The sequence below is a fragment of the Aspergillus heteromorphus genome, assembly GCF_003184545.1.
Source record: "Aspergillus heteromorphus CBS 117.55 chromosome Unknown BO70scaffold_1, whole genome shotgun sequence".
Classification (NCBI taxonomy): Eukaryota; Fungi; Ascomycota; class Eurotiomycetes; order Eurotiales; family Aspergillaceae; genus Aspergillus; species Aspergillus heteromorphus.
In genome coordinates this window covers 2,789,613-2,809,527 of record NW_020290406.1, presented here as the reverse complement: position 1 = coordinate 2,809,527, position 19,915 = coordinate 2,789,613, and the positions used below count along the sequence as shown (strand labels likewise).

Sequence of the window (19,915 nt, the reverse complement as noted above, 5' to 3'; positions counted from 1 at the left end):
GTTTCCTGGTCAGAGGCTCTTGACTCTTGAGTCTAGCGGAATCCGGGTTGACCCGCTCCGGCTGCAGAATCCTGGTCTTGGCGCCTCAGGCCAATTTCCTTCTTGACGGCTCATTTCCACATGGTGAGTGGCTTGACGCAGTATTCCACGGACAGGAGATAGATAGTTTGTATCTAGTAGATAGTCTGCCCTGGCAACTAGCACAATGCCTGCTGGAACTCTAAGGATATGTCAGAACTCAGTCTCCTTGGCTTACTTTTTAAACCAACCATGGGAGTACTACTATGCATGGTATGTGATTCCTTACCTTCAATATATAGTACTAGTGAGAAATGTCCTGGCGATGCGTGGAAAGAGCAAATGTAAATGCGAGTTATCTCCAAAGCCCCGATTCCACCTGGGATAGACGCCTCAGAAGTAGCATCTTTTTTCAGTCCAGTGCCCATGGTTACCAGCACCACCCGTGGTGAAGAGCCGACGGACTTTGTATGCCTTATTGATGCCTGAGTCATGCGTGGGGATATCGGGATCCAAAAATTTACCCCTCCAAGGGATCGTACCCTCCTCACTGTGCGATCAAGGCATCTTGGTATCACTTCCCACGGGACTTGCTGATATCCTCCCTGGCCAGGCTGATCGGTCCATATGTGAGTAATCTGTGCCATCGTATCTTATCCTTCAATGCCTACCACCCCCCCGATAAGACTCGTGTGACTCACACGGCTGTCTGAAAGACATCTCAACTAACCAACCTCTCCGCCAGAGCACAGTTCATACCGATTGCCCCTCCCAGGTTGTTCCATACGCACCGCCAAAATGCCTTCCATCTACATCGATGAAGATGTCGGAAGGGACGACTCGACCGCCACCGGAACCGAATCGGCCCCCTACAAGACTCTCCTCCACGCTTTCGTCCAGCACCCTCCTACCCCCGAAAACCAGTACCTGACGCGCAAGTCCCAAACCGAGCCCGCCGGTGAGGGTGTTGACCCCGCGGCCAAGCTGGAATGGCAGCCCGCCACCAAGTCGGCCGTCAAGAAGGCCACCAACCTCTACGAGCAACGGAAGAGAAAGGCTGCGAAGGAGCACGAGCTGGCTATCCGCGAGAAGGAGGAGGCTGATAAGCGCAAGCTCGTCCTCGAGGAGGCCAAGAAGGTTATCATCAAGGAGGACACATCTCTTCCCAAGGCTGTCAAGGTCCGCCTCGATGAGACCGACCCTGCCGTTATCAAGCTGGGATCTCCCGAATCGGAGGCTCCTGGTACTCGCGTCCGGGTTCTTGGAAGAGTTCACCGCTTGCGTGCCCAGAAGGGTGTCATTTTCCTCACTCTTACCGATGGATATGGATACCTGCAGTGTGTCTTGACTGGAGACCTGGTCAAGAGCTACGATGCCATGACTCTCACCCTCGAAACCTCGATGGCTATCCACGGTGAGATGCGTGCCGTCCCTCCTAAGCAGCACGCCCCCGACAACCGTGAGCTTCACGCCGATTTCTTCACTGTCATCGGTCGCGCTGCTGGCGACAAGGAGGCCATCACCACCCGCGTGGCCCACGATGCCGACCCGCAAACCCTCCTCGACAACCGTCACCTGGTCCTCCGTGGTGAGACCGCTTCGTCTGTGATGAAGGTGCGCGCTGCGACCCTTCGGGCTTTCCGCAAGACCTTCGAGGAGACCCGCATGCTCGAGGTTACCCCTCCGGCTATGGTGCAGACCCAGGTGGAGGGTGGCAGCACCCTGTTCAAGTTCGACTACTATGGCGAGAACGCCTACCTGACCCAGTCTTCTCAGCTCTACCTTGAGACCTGCCTCCCCTCCCTTGGTGATGTTTTCTGTGTCTGCCCCTCTTTCCGCGCGGAGAAATCCCTCACCCGTCGCCATCTGTCTGAGTACACCCACATCGAGGCGGAGCTCGATTTCATCACTTTCACCGACCTCCTGGATCACCTTGAGCACGTAATCTGCCGCGTTATCGACCTGATTCTGGCCGAGCCCGCTACCAAGGCTCTCATCGACAAGCTCAACCCCGACTTTAAGGCCCCGAGCCGCCCCTTCAAGCGGATGAAGTACTCCGACGCCATTGAATGGCTTCGGGAACACGATATTCCCAACGAAGAAGGCAACCCCCACCAGTTCGGTGATGACATCGCCGAGGCCGCCGAGCGCAGGATGACCGATATCATCAATCAGCCCATCTTCCTGACCCACTTCCCCGCCGAGATCAAGGCTTTCTACATGAAGAAGGACGTTGAGGACCGCCGTGTCACCGAGAGTGTGGACGTTCTCATGCCCGGTGTCGGTGAGATCGTCGGTGGTAGTATGAGAATGGACGACTGGGACGAGCTCATGGCCGCTTACAAGCACGAGGGCATGGATCCTTCCCCGTACTACTGGTACACTGACCAGCGCAAGTAAGTCAACCGCTTCCCCTCCCTTTGCAAATCGCAGTCAATATCAGACGAGCATGGCTAACATGGTTCTTTACATAGGTACGGAACCTCCCCCCACGGTGGTTACGGACTTGGTCTGGAGCGTTTCCTGGCTTGGTTGTGTGCTCGTTACACCGTCCGGGACTGCAGCTTGTATCCTCGTTTCACGGGCCGCTGCACCCCTTAAGTGCTTTGATATCCTAGACCAGATTTTTAGATACGCGATATTCCAATTCATACCAGATGTGATGTGGGCAGTTGTGCAGGGATCTCGAATCCCGGCGATAAAAGTGTAGGGTCTCGTAGATGGTATGATGTTAAATATTGTAGGTTGCAGCGGGAATTCATTGCCGTCAGATCGATGGCTAAGATCGGGAGTAGCAATCCGAAGCAAACAATAGACGACATGTACACAGTAATTATCAGACGAGCGTATTAGAACACGAATATATATTTTTTTTCCTTCTTAAAAGGGGAAAAAAAAAGAAAAAAAAAAAAACAACAAGGACATCAGCTCCCATTCATACCTTCAGTTGAGTTTATAGTAGCAAAAAACCGCCAGATGCGATACTAGCTAGCCTTGCTTCTACCCGTAATCTGGTGGAGGCGTATGAGGAGCCGTGGGCGCAAACAGAGAACCCCATGTGCCAGAAACGGGATGGAGCAAAGCAAAACTGGAACCCGTTCGCAGACGAGGGACCTAGAATGGCCCAGTACGTAGAAACCAAGGAAGAAAGCGAAGGATGCCGAGGTTGGGGCGGAGCTCAAGGAGGTTTAGCCTCGATCGACGTCACGGGCAGCCACTGCCTCATTTGGGACGCGAAGCTCTCTTCCTCAACCTCGCCGAGCTTCTCGAACGGCCTTTGGACGCTATGCTCACCCTGGGTCGCACATGGGCCACCACAGTAGATCATGGCATACACCTGTTCCTGATCGGAGTGGTTTACATAGATGGCTTCCTCTCGCTGTGTGGCTGCGAGTACAACCATGGCATCTCAGAACACTAATGTTTACCGGGCCAGACATGAAGGGGCATCAGTCGGTACATCGCATCGGGACATCGCAACGGGGCATCGCAAAGGACAATGTCGACAAGGTCCTCGGATGGGTGAAGGACAGTGCATCCAAGGCTCGCCTTTGAGGGGACACTGGGCTATGTCAAGTTCGGAGGTTATCATTGCCTGTCTAAGAATACAGTATGCCAGCGGAAACTAGACATCAGACACCAGACACCAAAATTAGCCAGCCTCCCGCTCCGGAGCACATGGGAGGTTAAGGCTGGTGGTGGTCGGGAATTATACACAGCACATTCTTTGCGCAAGAGAGCTATCTCAGCCGCGAGTCTTTGTGCTTTCTAGTATATTCAGTGATGGACAAAGAATTGGCTGACCTTCCCTGTCTGCAAAAGCTGACTAACGGAAAATTAGACAGAGATGTATGAATGAGTGGCGTCTATCTGTGCCCCATCACTCTAATTTATGTCCCATAGGGACCAGACAGCCGAATGAAGACTTTGTCAAGCTATCATGCCAACAGCCTGCCATGAGCAGGGGGGGGGGGGGGGGGGTCGGCCTGAAAAGCCTTATCTCCCATTGTTATTGCCCTGCTCGCGGGATTCCTCTTCCGCAGGGCCACTTACGCCCGAAATCTGGGTCAACAAGGCCAGGATTTCCTCGTCGGACGCGTGTGAGCGAATGGCGGTAACCATCCGATTGACAGACTCCTGGTCTCCGTGGCGGACTATGCCTAATAGCTGATCGAGGAAGCTTCGATAGTAAGCTATCTGGTCGTGAATGGTGTCGGGTGTTTGAGGAGGAGAGTCTGAAGGATCGATGCCCGCGCTTTGGCTGCTCTCGTTGTGGTGACTATTAGTAATTCAAAAAACAAAAAAAAGGGTCAACCAACACGACCAAAGTGATACGATTTAAAGATGATAGGCAAAATGTTTCGCCAGCAAACTTACCTGGAATCGCCGTTGTGGGACGAGCCAGATCCGTTGTTATGCTGCATCCTGTTGTACCCGTTGCCGAAGAGCTCTGATGCCAAGTTGCAGGAATGGAGATACCCCTTGTTTATGCCTCGTCAAAACGCCTGCGTGGTGATAGAGGGTATATGTTATGAGTTCGCGGGGGAAGATAGGATATCCACGGGGAGAAGAGGAGTGGCGCCAGATATCGAGGAAGGTCCAGCCCGGAGCCCCACAAGACAAGTGAGTCAGTTGATCTAGTTAGCCTGTGCGAGAAGTGGTGACAGCTGTAATGTGAGTCCCTCCTTCGGTTGGGAGTGTCTGGTTGCCAGCAGATGCAAGCCACTACTCACTCGCAGGCAGTCAGTGCGGTGTCTAACCGTGCACTCAGGATTTCCGGCCAATGGACCAAGGAGATTCTTCCCTTCTATGTTAGAATGGCGTACAGGGAATAGACGAGACAAGGAAGAAGTGAGTCGGGTTGGGAAGGAAAGGCGTCCATCCTATGACCTAAGCCACGCGAACAGGGGCTATTGGTCAAATATTACCTAGCCTGCTGGGGATCGAGCTCATGGACCCCAGGCCGTTAATCGCACGGAAAGACAACACTGGGGCAAGGGCCACAGGCATGGAAGGATCATCATTGCACCCTTCTGATTTGGCACGGGTGCATCCACAGCGGTTCCCATCGAGTTGCGCATCGCTAAGCTGTTCGTGGCCACTTTGCATGCGATTTTGTCCTCCACCCACCCACAGGTACGCATCGGCGGGCAAACCAGGTCATGGCCATGGAATAAAGCTGCCGTAGGGTAGGCATTGCCTGGTTGAGCCAGAAAGTTGGAGCCAAAGGAACTAAGAGCACGGAGAAATCTCCCAGCCAATCCTTGGATCCTTGTGTCTCCGCCGCCATTCTGAGAACATCGCTTTTGTACTGCGCATCGGGGCCTCGGGTGTGACAACCATTATTTCGTCAACCGGAATATTGCTGCTTTTTCTCCATCGAGTGGTTTTTAGTATTGTCGGGTTTCGACTTCTTCTCCACATCAAATATCACCAATATCCAAAAATTCGCGCAGCGGCAGATCTCCGACGACCTATCGTCGGGGGAGAGACGGGCCCGTCGGCTCAATAGAGTCGATATATATTAGCATCGTTGGCCGTTGTTCGATAAAGGGAGTTACGTTTAACCCTGTAAATCCCGTTGGCTGACACCTGCAGGAAATAACAAGCCCAATTTGTAACCGAACTTGGAATGCTGATGATTCGCACTCTTGTCGATGTCGAGGATCACCTTCGCCCCATGACTCGCACTGCCGGTCGCGTTCCGGGGCCACGTCTATTATCCATGGACAGCTTCTGAAATGCTTGCATGGTGAGCTATGTCTGGTATTGATGCCAAGGTAGCACCCATATTATTCAGCGAATATGTGATTGCGATCGTGTCCCATCGCAGTCGGAAGTCCTTGCCACATGGAACTGCAGCTCCCTCGCCAGTGGCAAATCGACAAGCAACGCGAGGAGACCACAACACCACAACAACAGCATTGTAGTAGCAGAGTAACTCTCTGTTATTGTTAAACCTCTTTTGATCTTCTGGTATTGGCCCGTTCCATCCATGCTCGATTTGATAGAACCCGCGGACGACTGGCTTGCGTTGTCCGGGTTCGTTCCGCACTTCCGCAGCGGGCATTGCCAACGACTGTGCCTAATCACCATTAGGCAGACCAAGCTAATGTCAAATCCCAGCTTCTATTATCGTGTCCGGAAGTTCGGTGGCTTCATACTGCCTCGTATCTAGCTGCGAATACATTTGGACGTGTCACTCCAAGGCCGAGGCTTTTTATTGAGCGCTGGCCGCTGTCGAAAGGGCCAAGGCTGTCTTTTCATGAATCCTGTCGGGCTTGGCAAGCACATACATTGCGAGCCTGGAATAGCAACCCAAAGTTTTCACGCTGGCTGTTTTCCAGATTGTCCCGTCGAGATTCTGGCCCTCAATATAGACCGTACTGCGTCCAACACCTAGTTATCCGTCTCGTCTCGCACTGAATCATCGGGGCCTCCCAGAACACAAACAGTCGCCGTCCAATAAGAACACATAAAAGTGAGAATCGCAATCGAAATATTGTTCTCGAGGAGAGGGCTGGGGTCGTGGATTGACCGACATTGCTGAAAACACATCGGAAGTCGGCAACGTCGTCGATGTCTGATCACTGGGCGAACCGTTTGACTGCGAAATTGATTTACATACCGGACGGCAGAGACGCGGCTCATCACTATATTGATAAACAGAATACTATTTCCTGGGAACAAGAAATAGGCGTTCGAACACTTGTGTGGATCCGGGTGCTGATAATCTGTAATTCTGCGAGGTAAGCTCAATGTCTGGCTAACACATGGGCACATCGGACCGTAACGGATCTGACTATCAATGCCGGACCTATGCTGAATCAAAGACAGACCACCGAGCTGGCATTTGATTGACGGGGTTATTGCCCATATGTTGAACCCGATAATGGCAGGTTGTCCCAAACACACGTACCCCCGTCTCTCTGGTGATGGTCAGATGCTCCTTCCTCGGATTCGAATTGCGACCACTATAGAAAGCAGACGGTATGGCTGCATGATGAGAAAATGGCGTTGCATGATCTGTTGTGTCTCGATATTCCGCCGGATAATCTTCAAGGTAGTATGTCGACTTCAGCCCTGTCTCTGGTTACAATATCACCATTGGCCATAAGAACTTGCTAACTTTCGTGGTTGATTTCGAATGACAAGGCGGACAGGGTAAAACAACACCCGTCCGATGCTCGCTTTTGGAATTTGGCCCTCTGCACTGAGAAAGGTCACAGGAATGGCTCTCCGTGAGCACGCTGGCTATAACATAGCGCGGGATTTCTTGGAATCGGGGAAGCGAGCACGCTGTAGGAGATGATCTTCTAGCCCTACCCCAACTGGCCTCTTGAAGGAAAGGTTTTGTCGTCTAACGGTCCTTCATAGTACAGACGTGCGAGTGCCTGAATCAGTAGCAGCGTTGAAGGATCGCGTTTTCTCACCGCTCAGGCAACATAATCCCCACTACCGTCTTATTGCGCAACTTATACTTCAGTTGGACACCAGGCACCCCCAACCAGTCTCGAGAAAAGCCTAGCTGTGTTAATAAGTCATTGCCTCAAAGGAAAGAGGGAAAGGGGAAAAACAGGGCAAGGGCAGCAGCAAGCAAACGAGGCCGGCGGCGCCTGGTGCCAAGCGAAGGAAATTATATCCAGGAATTTTCATTGGGCACAACTCAACGCCTCCGAGGGCATCTCCCGAGCGCGAAGAAAACCTGGTACTAGGGGCCTAGTGATCAGGGCTGAGGGGCACATCCCCATCCCATCCGCCCGTTCGAGCGCTTCAAGCCTTTGGTTGAATACATGTAGGAGGTGGCGTGCTGGCTGAGAACAACACTAGATTTTCGGCCCAAGACCTCGCCTCTGGCACCAGCCTACCAACTGAACTGATTGGAATTTGTCTGGTTTGCGCTATTGGGAAATCTGCTGGTTTTCCCAAAGGCCACCAGGCTCACTGTGATATAGAAGGGGGAAGAAACCGGAGGGGTTATAACCAAAGATCCAGAAAGCTCCCGAGCAGACTCGGAAGGGTAAGTCTTCTCCCCGTATTGTTCACTAAATATGATCATCCTTTGTGCCGCCATGGGGGCCAGTAGGAAGTTCAAAGTAATATGTCGCAGGTCCGTACTAAGTAGCAATTTGTTATCACCAAGGAAAGTGCCAACAAGCAACCCGTACTCAACTCATCATCGACTTTACCGGAAGGGCAAGAGGAAAACAAATGAGGCTCAGCAAATCTCTGACCCCGTCGTGACATCTACTTCACTGGACCGTGCACACACACACACACACACACACACATACATGCTCACATGCGAGGAACCCAACCAAGTGTTGTGCCCAAGGTTACCTTCCACCACCAGCTTTGTTGGCGCTAGATGTCACACAAATTCGCTACTTGCCATCGTTCCAAGGAACCACCCCCTTCATGGCCCTACCCCGGAGATCATTTCCGGGCCGCTGTGGATATTCTCACAGGACATGGCAGCAGTACATCTTGTGTAGCTCAAAGTTTACCGAGTCCACGACCTGCTGTGCGATGATTTCCTTGTTGGTAACTTGGTATGGTCATACCGTATCTCAGAGGGTTAGAAACAAGCCGTCCAGGCTACAAACTGCTATTTGTTATCAACCCTCCCCCCTCCCCCTCCCTCCCCTTTTACAATGCCGGCTCCCGGGGGGGGCTAGCTGGTCTAAGAAACCCTATGGGAGGGCTTTATAGGTAATAACATCAATATGCCAACATATCATGTTCTTAGGTAAGCCTTACATTTCACGAAGTGGTTAGTCAATTGACAGCTGCACAAAAGACGGGGTGATTCAGCAATGCACACGTAATATGGTTGATCTGTGGAGATCGTTGATTTCGACTAAGCTCCCAGGAATATTTTTCCCCTGTGACATTTTCGAATCATTGGCTACTAGTTCATACTGTATGCATGCTATTGCTCCCATCTCCTCACCACGTCACGGAGAGGATACACATGGCTTTGTTTTGGTCACCTATTATGTATGTAACCTGGGGGTGAAGAATGAATGACCTTCCAAGGGGAGCTGGGGAGCTTTGCGCTCTGAGTGAATGCTGTTCGGGGTATTTTCATCCCTGCTTAGGTCTTATCAGCAAGCATAGTATAACTCGAGTCTCCCTTGTTCAAGAACCACGGGGGATAGGATATATAGACAGCATACCCACCACCCCCGGGATACCGGGATAACTATATCTAGGTAGTTAGTATGTTGGTTAAAAGAGTCTAGTTGTTCTCTGTGTCCTTCCACAATGAGTACTTCTAGTCAGCAAACATCGGAAATGCTACATGATAGCATCCTATGCTTTATTTGCTTTGCTTTGCTTCGCATACCAGCATTTGTCATCGCGGAATCTCGCTCGAAACAAACTAACAAACAAACAAATTAGCGAGCATTCTTGAGCCCTCGGGCAGATCAGGAACTGGTAAGGTCAGGTCAGCAGCGTGTGTTCTGCAGTGCAGTGCAACATGTCAACGCGACACGATACATAGTGGTAATCCCCCCTCCCCCCCTTACATGCCTCCCCCATACCGAGCAAGGAAGGGGAGAGTGCATTTATAAAAGCGGGTTTCTGCCCGCCTCGCAGCGAGAAACTGCGCTTGCGTGACGCGACTACTCTGCATAATATTCGACCGATCTGGTTTTTGCTGCTGCTGATTTCCGCGCGGTGTCCACTCCTTCAAGATTTTCATACATTCGTTCATTTCATTTCTTTATTGATCATAAGATTCAGTCCGTCGGTCAGTCAGTCAGTCAGTCAGTCATTCGAAACAAGATAGTATAGAACAGCATAGCAAGATGCAGCTTTCAGGGCTTTTTGTCACGGCAGTCGCGCTGTTCGCGTCGCATATCTACGCGCAGAGCCGTCCTCACGGAATCGATACCGGTAATGAGCTATGCACAGGCGAGTGTCTGCCTGATCCTAGACATCTCCCGTGCAGCAAACCGAAGGTGAGAGGCTTCTTTTCCTTTTGTTTTTTTTTTCCTCTTTTTTACTTTTTGGTTGGTGCCGGTTCTCGGGTTGTGGTTGTGGCTGTGGCTCTTTATTAACTTTGACGGTGACGGTGCAGTACGAAGCGCAATTGGGATGCTACATCTGCTGTTTTGAAAATGACGATGCGGGTGCTTTTGCGGATCATCTCGATGGGGATCTGCTTTCCGATGATTTTATCCCTGATCAAGAGTGAAAGCTGTTGGTACTGGTAGTGGGTGGTATGGGGGTGTTGTTTCTTGCATGCGTTGAGAATATCCGGGGCTTGGGTGGCTGGGTGAGGGTTACGGTGCATGGTTTTCGGTGCTTGGTTGTGTATAATAAGGTGTAATGCGCAATGCTGACTGAGATCATTGAATGTCAATGTCTGTAGTGAGCTTGTTACTTGTATGCTGGCCCTGCTTGTTCGTCGAATCGAGAACCCCTTGCTTAAGCGGGACCCCGTTTGTCACCATCCATTGGATATCTGTGGGATGAATATCTATCTGTCTGGGAGGGAATAGGTCAGCGGGATAAGCATAGTTAGCAAGTAGCATGTTCTCCAGTCATAGACCCGTCTGATATCAATTAGGCATGGTTCATGAGGGGGTTCGGACCGATGAATCCGATGCGACGGAGTGTCTTCACGTTTATTTAACTTCCGATGATTGTCCATTTCGGCCGCTATGAGTATGGATAGGCTTCAGAGTCCAGAACCCCATCTATGACAAGCCCCCCCACGCTTGGCTGTAAGTGTAGTCCATACCCATGCCCAAGATAGATTCGGTCGCATAGCGTCTGCCAATTACTATAAGACACTTTAGCGTCTTAGCATTCCAACCTGAGAAGGGCTGACCCAATCAAAACGACAGTCCAAGCTGGGCGATATTAGCGCAACCCTAGGTGCGCTAGGGATTATGCCTCTGCTTCCCCAGTGTATGTGTCCAAGTGGTGTCGAGAATCGGGACTTCTTCGCGCATGAAATCTCGTAATCCAAAGCCCGAAGATGTCGTCGCGACCGTAAAAAGAACCCAATGAGGTCAAGTTCCATCCAGGATGGTTTGGTTGAGGTTCGATGAGGCGGCGTTTCCCCCCTAATGGTTCCTGGATTTATTGGCCGGAACTCACAGCCGAGTCGCCATGCGGAGCATAGTACCGAGTCACCTGGCGGAGCGCAGTATCGAGTCGCCAGCGACCCCTGTCTTGATGGATCTCAAACTTCGGATTCAACGTCGTCCTTGTTGTTTATATTCACCTTGTAGTCGAATACTAGGCGCAAGGAACGATGGTCATGTCCACTTTCAAGGCACAGGAGCCGCTACTGTCCCTTCCGACCAGCCGAGACTGAAGGGTCTCGCAACTGATAACTTTGCCATCGCTTGTCTCTTTCCCATGATCATCTGCTATTTAAATGGCTGGTATCCACGTCTGACTCTCGGTCGCAGCGACCGAAGACCAATCCAAGGACGTCTCCGTCATCATTGACCCGTCTCAGGACAAGTCCAGCCTGGCCGATCATGTCATAACATCAGAATGTCTCAAAATTTATCGGCAATCGAACATCCCCCGCATAATTCTAGACCGTGGTAAAGTCGGATTCCGATAGGCCCTATTTGTCAGAGGTACGTCATTTGAGGAGGAAAAAGAACGGATGACCTGCGATCTTAAAAAAAGCCTTCGTCAGCGCTGGATCAGAAAGGGCGATCACAGTAGAGGAGAATCCGAACTATACTATGAATAGAAAGAAATGACAGCGAGCAGTTCGCAACACAAACAGGGGCGTACTACATGTCATTTAGGAAGCATCTGTCCCAAATTCCTCATCTCCCCTACTCCCTTCAGACCCCGGGCAGAATCTTCTGCCCACACACACATCAACCAGTCTGGACCCAGGCTCTCTCATCTCTCTGTATCTTCCAGGGGCATTATTCGAACGGATCTGGCGTTCTGCGATGGCCTTTAGATCGTTGGAGCCAGAATCCAGCTTGAGACGAAACAACCGGTCTCCGTGGGCGCACGAGGAGTGGCGAGGTTGAAGGCTTTGAAGCATCCAACATTAACGCGTAGAGACTTGAGCCTACCCCCCTAGAGAGTGTCTGATCCTTGATCCCAAGTCCAGGAGTGTAACGAAGAACAGGAGAGTGGGTGGGTGCAGGCCCTGACGAAAACGCCGGCGACGACGTTGTGCTGACAGGGGAGCAAAGACGGTATAAACAAAACATAAACGAGAGGGCGCTTCCAACTCATCCCATCTAGATCCTCAAAACGAGAATAGAAAGGTGAGAAGGAAGGCAGGAAAGACGAGACGTTTAGAGACTTGTCGGGGTGTCGAGGGGAAGAAGAGTCACGGCAAACAGAGCGAGTGAGGAGAGGAAGGGTGCCGTCCCAGGCCTGCCCCAGGCAAGTTAGCCCAATTAGGCTTTGGATTCTAGGTTGACAACTCGGTCCCCTTCATCCTTGACAACCACTGACAGCACCTTTAGAGTTTATTTGCCACGGGCTGTCCGCCTCTGGTATCTCCATCCAGATATCTCGCACACCTCGCAGCTCGGAGATGTGAAGAATCGGCTTGAAGTACGGTTGTGGCTGGCTCGTTCCACGATCTATACCCTTGGGACTCAGGCGCCCAATGCACGGCTGTGAGATAACTAAGCAATGCAACAACTGTCAGGAGCAGGGGCAGTCATCCATTGCGGTATCTAACGCAGAGACTTTTGATCTCAGGGCGAAGTCGGCTCAGGGACGAGGAAAAGATCCAATGTGATGTTTGAAAAAAAAAATCATTGAATCACCAAAAGGCTACCTACCTCGTTGTTGTAGTTTTTCTGCTCAAAACAGCTTGGAACAATTCACCTTGTAACACTTCCTGCAGACAAATACTAGCCAGAATATCTGTCCCTGGGCCTTTTACTAGTCTGATAAATGGGCATACGGGCCTGTAAGTTCCCACTTGGTTTACCATTAGCCTGACTTGCATTCACTTTCCATGCCAATTACCCAAGGCGAGATGGAAGTAAGCCGGTGTTTTCCGGTTCGAGGCCTGTTAAGATAATCATCTGTCCGGTGAGCAATCAGTCTAACTTTACTCATTCAGAAATCCCAGACCTCATTTGCTCTGCGACTGATATTTGCTAAGACCATGAAGCATACACCAACAAGGACGATCCAAAATCGCTCTTCGAGCTTTCTAGTCCTCACATCCCTCGATCGAACAGACATACAAACACACACAAACACCTTCTGGAAGCCCTTCTATCAGATATTCTTGTAGTTGTTGAATCTCTATTCTCGACCACCGAACTTTCGCGGGCTGCCTTTGGGAATATATGGGTAGATGGGCTATACATCGAAGACATGTTTCCATTATATGATCGAAAACACGCATATGACGATCGATACAGCCTCCTTTCATCCCCTGGCTTTTGGTTGAGGATTCGTTCATGGTGAGCAGAGTAACTAGTTAGTTAACTATATGCTTGTGTTTAGTCAGCGGGTCCACCTCACCCTGGAATCGGCACATGTGCAGAAGGATGGAAGAAGTTTGACAGCCGTCTGACGGCAGTTGTTCCTGCGCCTAAAGTACCGCCCACTACTACTAGTACTACTTAGTACTTACTAAGTACTGTACGCTGAGAAATTAAGATGTATTTCAAAATTGAAAAAATTCCGAGTCAACCGCAAGACTCGAGAACTGACTTCAAAAAAAAAAATGATGACGTTGACGTTGATTATCAAAGAACGTGTACAACAGGTAGTGAGTAAGTGATTGTCAAGGACAAAATGGGTCTCTTTCAGTTCTATCTAAAAATATCGATTCGCCTATACACATGCCCAAAGCCCGTGTGGTATTAAATCTATGCAAAGCGTCCGTTGTGAGTGAGCTGCAAGGCTCGAAAAAAAAAAAGGAAGGTGCCAATAACCACGCCTATAACCCGTCGCTTCATGTCTTTTTGGTGGAGTCTATTACCCTTTCCCGCTCAATATCTGCACAGCACTGAATGATTGAAAAAATAACAAAAGACGAAAACTAAAATAGACGAATGAGCTCTGACCAACGATCGACCCTGGTGCCTTTTCACGGCTCATGGACACGGCGTCCAAGCACCCATCATGCACACACGTGCCGGCAAATAACTGAGAGTATCAGTCATCTGGGGGTGCTACAGATTGGTGACAATGGAAATCATGAAGATGCCTCCAGGGGACGCGCAGGCACATCCGCGTTCACCGAACCCAAGGTTGTGGCCAAGGTAGGCGTCTTGTCGAGGCGCTTGTCATCCCACAGGGCACTGCTGGCAGGAAAGATCGAGTCCTCGTTGGACATGTCGACCGGGGTAGCGTCCTCCGTCGGAATGTGTACGTGAGGCACGACCAGATCAACCCCCTTCGTGGCAGTGGAGCAGCTGGGGAAGTAGGGGTTGTGGCGAGGAGGCAGCGGACGATAGGCCGCGTCGTGCATGTAGCTCATGCAGTCCGATCCATTGCTGCTGAACGATGATGCAGCAGTTGACGGCGTGTGCATAAGCGAGGGGATGGGCCCTGGGGCACTCAAGAGCGTCGTGAGGCTCGAGCTGCGGTGGTCGAGCCGAGGGCGACGCATAGGCACCACGGACTCGTCGCTGTGGAACTGGGACAAGTAGTTCCAAGCTTCCGAAGACGCCAGCGGGCTTACACCCGATCCCATAGGTATCACGGGCTTCCATTCGGACGGATCCTGATCCGTTTTGGCATCATTCCATTCGCCGGTTATCCGGGCGGAGACGGAGTATCTGGAGGGAGCTTTCGTGGGAGTCCTCGGCGCCACGATTATGCGAGGAGACATGGGAGGAGATGTGGGAGGTGTGGTGGTGGAAGACATCGAGGAGGTCGAGGAGAAGGAGGCCGAAAGTGGTTTGTGAGAGTCTTTACGGCGGCAGCTAGAGAGAGAAAGTATGAGCAGACGAACCCAGAGGAAGGAGGATGGAAGGACCAGGAGGGAGGTAGGGGGCGATCGTTGGGATTTAAACCCGCGACAGAGGCCGTGCACAATGTCAAGGGTACGGTGCGATAAGGAAAGAGAGAGAGGCATACCCTTCGCTGCAGTATAGGAGGGAGTTGTCAGGCACTGTTATCTGTTTTTCGCACATGGCGCTGCAGATCGGTTAGCTTCGATTTTAGAGATAAGCGAGGCATTTGGCATGCAAGGGAAGGGAGCGACAAGGAATAAGGAAGGATGGATAGATGGATAGATAGACGGATAGGTTAACGGTATGGGGTGAAGGTTTACAAAAGCAAGCAAGCAAGCATGAGGAGACAAAGAAGCAAAGAGGGATGGAGAGATAAGTAGCACATACCAAAAGTTAAGGAAGCTGGCCGACATCTCGGGCTGCCGGTCGTCCTCCACTTCAAAGTGCTTAGTGGTCTGACCGGAGCCTAGTTTTGAGATGGAATGGTTCACGAAGGATGTGCCTTTCCGATGGAGAGATGGTCGGGAGGTCCTCAACTTAGGGACATTGGAGCCCGAGGGAGTGCGCCGATGGTGGCCGTTGCTTTGAGTCATTGATGGCGGTGAGGGCTGAGCTATGTATAAATAATAACACTGGTCGAAAAGGAATACTATCTGTTCTGAGATAGTTCGGCGATGGTACCTTGCGCCAAACCGAAGCCGCGCCCGGCTGTGGAGCACGAGAGCTTCCCCCTATGGGGTCAAACGTATGAGGGATTTGCGTCTAGCAGGGATCACACGGCGCAATTGGTTGGACCAATTGTCTCGGACGGTCGCACTGGATGAGATAGTTTCGTAATATTGCCTCGTCCCGGTTCAGGGAACTGGCATGTGTAGTTGTTGGGGGGGGAGGGAAATGGCAGGGGAATACAAGTTGAGACTGCCTGCCTGCTGATTTTCCCGGGTCGTCGTCCCCTACCTAGCAATGAGGCAAATATGTAATCGCGGGCCACCTGGGAAATTGGGAAATTCTTTATGACGATAACGACGCCGATAAGCTTTTAGCCTTTTTTTTATTTTATTTTTTGGGTCTCCCTGTGTGTATCTGCTGTGGCACCGAAAAAAGATGGAAAAGATGGTCAGCCGTCAGATAGGTCACATAAATGAAACCATTGCTGGGCTGTTATCATGGGGCGCCGACGCTGAGTGGGGAGAGATAAGGGAGAAATGGTAATGAACGGACGAGATAAATATAGCCCCGGGCTGGAAAGGAAGATGAGGACATACCAAAGGAATGTTTTCTTTTCTTTTCTTTTTGACTTTCAGGTTGAGAGCCAGATTTTTCTGAGTTGATACCCCCCTTTTTTTTTACTTATGCTGTCTGTCTCCCAAGGTACCGACCGGTAACAAGACACCGCACGTGCGACGGGCCTGATGCAAAAGAAGGGCGGAGTGGTGTTATGCGGGATTATTAAGTGGCGGTGATGAATGAGGATATCGTGCAGCCGGTTGGAAAACCAAAAAAATCGCTCGGAGAATAAACAGGCAATCAATACTCAAAAGAGGGATTGCCGAAGGGAGGGCCGGACGGTGAGCCGCGGGACATATACTTATGTATAAGGATGAGGCGGATAATGAGAACCGGTGCTGTTTGCGGCATGCGGCGTGCAATAGATAAGACTCAAGACTCAGAAGCGACAAAGGCAGCCGAGACAAGAAGTCGAACAAGCGCCGGATAGATACTAGATATATCCTGAGTCGACCAGGTGGGAAATTCTAGAACTCATGTTCCCATGACGGGGAAGGTTAGCCTTGGATCCCCAGGTGTCCTCATCCGTCCATCGATTGCGTTTTCCCCATGGCCCATGATTACGATTCCCCTCCCCGGGGCGATGTGACGCCTGAGCACGTCAAGCCCGGGAGGGAAGGCGAGACGGAGTGGGGGGGGAGGGAGGGAGGGAGGGAACTGAGACGGAGACTGAGAGTCACGCCATTATTGGGCTGGGAAGATGGTAGGTGCGAGTCTAGAACTACCCGCACCGGGCCTGAGGCACCCCCCAACGCGCAATCGTCGCCTCGATGAGGAAATGAGGAATGTCCAACAACAGAGAAGGCGGCTTACCTCACCAGTCACCCAGCCTCGGATGACCTAATCCACTCCGCGGACGGGGAATCCGGAGTATATGGTTGGGGAACGTTGCAATGCTCCGCCGGGATGAAACAATTTTTCTTCAATTCCCTGGGGTTGGGTGGACTCGCTATAATTAGTTGTGGGCTTGTGGGGAGGCGAGCGAAGTAAGGAAGCTGAGCAGATATTCTGGGTGGCACAGGGGAAAAAAAGATTCCAGCCCTCTCCGAATCCGTTGTTTCCTTCCATCGGTCTTATATGGTTCTGGGTCCTCATACCTACCTACGTACTACTACGCCTAGGTAAGTAACTACGCGTCGGGACTCTGTCTGTCTGTCGCGGCGGGGTCGATTGATTGATTGATTGAGCCATCGAGATTACCGCCACGACCACGCTACTACGGACAGTCTCTCTCCATAGTGACCATACGGGGAACGAAGAACGGACAAGTCGTGATAGCGCCTCCGTCGTCCGTATTGCCCCTCATATTCCCGGCGGGCTTTCCTGAGGATTCCGATGAGGGGGAATTTCCCCCTAACCGACCGAACCACGCTTATCGGGTGATGGAATAACCACCGGCCCCAATCATTCTTCTCATCCGGATGACATGTCGTCTTGGCCTGAGGGCATCTCGACGCGGGGCTGCCAGGTCTGATCATCGCTGCCGGCCAGCCCAGTTTGGCACCTCGAATCGGGCACCCATCATCGACGCGGAGCGTCAGCTGTAAACCACTCCAGGCTCCTGCGAGCTCCACACCTTGCTGGTCTAGACGGCTGCCCCGGTGCCCGGGTGGGTGGTGAAAAGGGGACCGGCCAATGCTTGACGTACAGGCTTACACATGGACTGCGGACTGCCCCTCCGCCGAGTGCCTGCACTCTGCAGTATCCAACTGCTTACCCCTTGTTGGATCTGTGCGGCAGGATCAACCGCCGTTAGATCCAATGATCGGGCCATATGGCAGTGCGGGATCACTGGCCCGGAAGTGGACGCCAGGGAGGGTTTAACCTTGGCTGGCAAACAAGGAAATGCCGACTACTCGTAAACTGCTACCAAGGTGGCTCTCCATCTTGGATAGTTATCAGGTGTGACGCCATCGCGGTCTCCGGCCTGGTTTGCTTATTCCTTGCGTAGTAAGAGGAAGAAGGAAGTAGGAAAGGGGACTGGGGAAAGGCTAGGCTGGGCAAGGCTAGGCAACAAAAAGGAACAACAGCCACCGTGACCAAAGGTCATTGATCGTTGATGATGCAACGGATGTGGCTCTGCTCAGGTGGTCCTCCTCCCTCATAGTCCTGAATGAGACGAAGCACCAACCATTGAAGGCCGAAAATAGGTGAGACAATTTCAATCTGGGGGCAAAAAAACAAAAAAAATAATATCTCATCCCATGGAGTAATTATTCGGCAATTTCACCATTTTGATTCTACTCGTATACTGTACACTGCAACGTTAAGCCCGGTCTATGATGATGATGATGCTACGGAGTACGGAGATGGAGTCAGTCAGCAATATTAGTGGGGTTCAGGTCACCGCAGACCAGACCAGAGTCCATTTCAGCCACAGACCAATCGCACGGCGATGGTGCCTAAGGACGATCAAACTCATGGCGAATCGCCAGTAGGCAAGCAGTTCTTCTCATGTAAAACGAAGATGAGATGACATGTCATCTCGATCGCCCGGTGGAACCAACCCCCATCATCCATTAGCAAATGGATATCCACGCGAGGTCGAGATTGGATGTCAATATTGATGGGGGGGGGGGGGGGGTGGGAATAATAGTAAATGGGGATTTCCCACCCGGCCGTTCCAGGGATCATCTCCCTTTTTTCTGCCTTAAACCCAGTGCCCCATGTTGTTGTCTGCACTCTGCACGTTGTCTCGACCGTGGCGGTGAGTTCTGGACTTTGAGCGATGCAAAGGAATCATATCCACTCGCTTGCTCACTCACTCGGGAGTATGAGGAAGGGTTTGTTTGCTGACGTTTTCGCTGCCTCTGTCACCGTCTATCTATCTCCATTGGGTCATCCTGTAGAGATTTGACGACAGCCTCACTTTCCAGTACCTTCACTACCTACCTACCTACCTACCTACCTACCTATCTACCTATGGAGAGAGAACTCTGCACATTGAGCTCATAACACTCAGTTCCAACCCCATCCGCAGTCCTTGCGCGATGGCCGCTATGACTCCAGTACATGCGGTGGGAACAAACGCCGTGAAACCCTTGGCGCGCAGCGTTGGGGGTTCGGCAGGACACCTGCTCTCTGGCTTTCTTTTCTTGTCTTTCCTTTCTTTCTTTCTTCCTTTCTTTCTTTCTTTCTTTTTTTTTCAATAGATTGGAGTATCCCATGTAAGTAGTGGATAGGCAGGTGATGAGGAGTGAGTGCATCATGCGTGCTCTATTCGCCATGTTCAAATGCCGCAATGAGTCCAGACATGGTGTAGATAGTGGTACTGTAAGTAGATAGATAGTAGGTGATAGACGATCCTTCGTCTCAAGTCACATGCCAGGTTACTGGATTCGGGCGCATGGGTTGATTGCATGTAGCTGTCCGTCTTCCCTGACCCTTCCTCTCTCTCTCTCTCTCTCTCTCTCTCTCTCTCTCGTGTCCGAGTGATCATACTACCTACCTACCTACTTACCCATTCCTCAAAAATCCCACCCATCACAACGAAGCCCCCCAAAACAAAACCCGATAAATGAACCCATTACTACCCAGCTAGCTAACTCTCAGACCCTCAATCCCAACAGAGTACAGGGTACAGAGTACTACAGAGTACAGACAGACTCGGATCTCCACCTCCACCTCCAATTCAGTTCGCAGACGGAGAAACTCCCCAAACTCAAAAGCGAAAAAAA

General features: G+C 51.3%; 4 protein-coding genes across 4 annotated transcripts; 2 read left to right on the top strand and 2 right to left on the bottom strand.

Annotated features, from left to right (window-relative positions):
- Positions 1–563: 563 nt before the first annotated feature.
- BO70DRAFT_358031 (asparagine--tRNA ligase DED81) lies at positions 564–2,686 on the top strand. Its single transcript, XM_025542195.1, has 3 exons — positions 564–647; positions 764–2,414; positions 2,493–2,686. Exons 2-3 carry the CDS (start codon positions 817–819, stop codon positions 2,617–2,619), a joined length of 1,725 nt encoding a protein of 574 aa, XP_025404643.1. The 5' UTR covers positions 564–647; positions 764–816; the 3' UTR covers positions 2,620–2,686.
- A 1,328-nt stretch (positions 2,687–4,014) lies between these two features.
- On the bottom strand, positions 4,015–4,442 carry BO70DRAFT_392276 (uncharacterized protein; the record flags this gene model as incomplete). Its single annotated transcript, XM_025546273.1, has 2 exons — positions 4,015–4,279; positions 4,396–4,442. 2 exons carry the CDS (start codon positions 4,440–4,442, stop codon positions 4,015–4,017), a joined length of 312 nt encoding a protein of 103 aa, XP_025404642.1.
- Positions 4,443–9,833: 5,391 nt separating this feature from the next.
- Positions 9,834–10,997, top strand: BO70DRAFT_392275 (uncharacterized protein; the record flags this gene model as incomplete). Its single annotated transcript, XM_025546272.1, has 2 exons — positions 9,834–9,986; positions 10,878–10,997. 2 exons carry the CDS (start codon positions 9,834–9,836, stop codon positions 10,995–10,997), a joined length of 273 nt encoding a protein of 90 aa, XP_025404641.1.
- Positions 10,998–14,188: 3,191 nt separating this feature from the next.
- BO70DRAFT_392274 (uncharacterized protein) lies at positions 14,189–15,544 on the bottom strand (the record flags this gene model as incomplete). The annotated part of the gene is made up of 3 exons (XM_025546271.1): positions 14,189–14,921; positions 15,076–15,135; positions 15,339–15,544. 3 exons carry the CDS (start codon positions 15,542–15,544, stop codon positions 14,189–14,191), a joined length of 999 nt encoding a protein of 332 aa, XP_025404640.1.
- Positions 15,545–19,915: the final 4,371 nt, after the last annotated feature.

What these genes read in the sequence shown, in the direction of transcription:
- BO70DRAFT_358031 (XM_025542195.1), top strand. Translation starts at nt 817, where the DNA reads ATGCCTTCCATCTACATCGATGAAGATGTCGGAAGGGACGACTCGACC. An exon ending in TGGTACACTGACCAGCGCAA is followed by an intron (nt 2,415 to 2,492) that starts GTAAGTCAACCG and finishes TTCTTTACATAG; the next exon opens with GTACGGAACCTCCCCCCACG.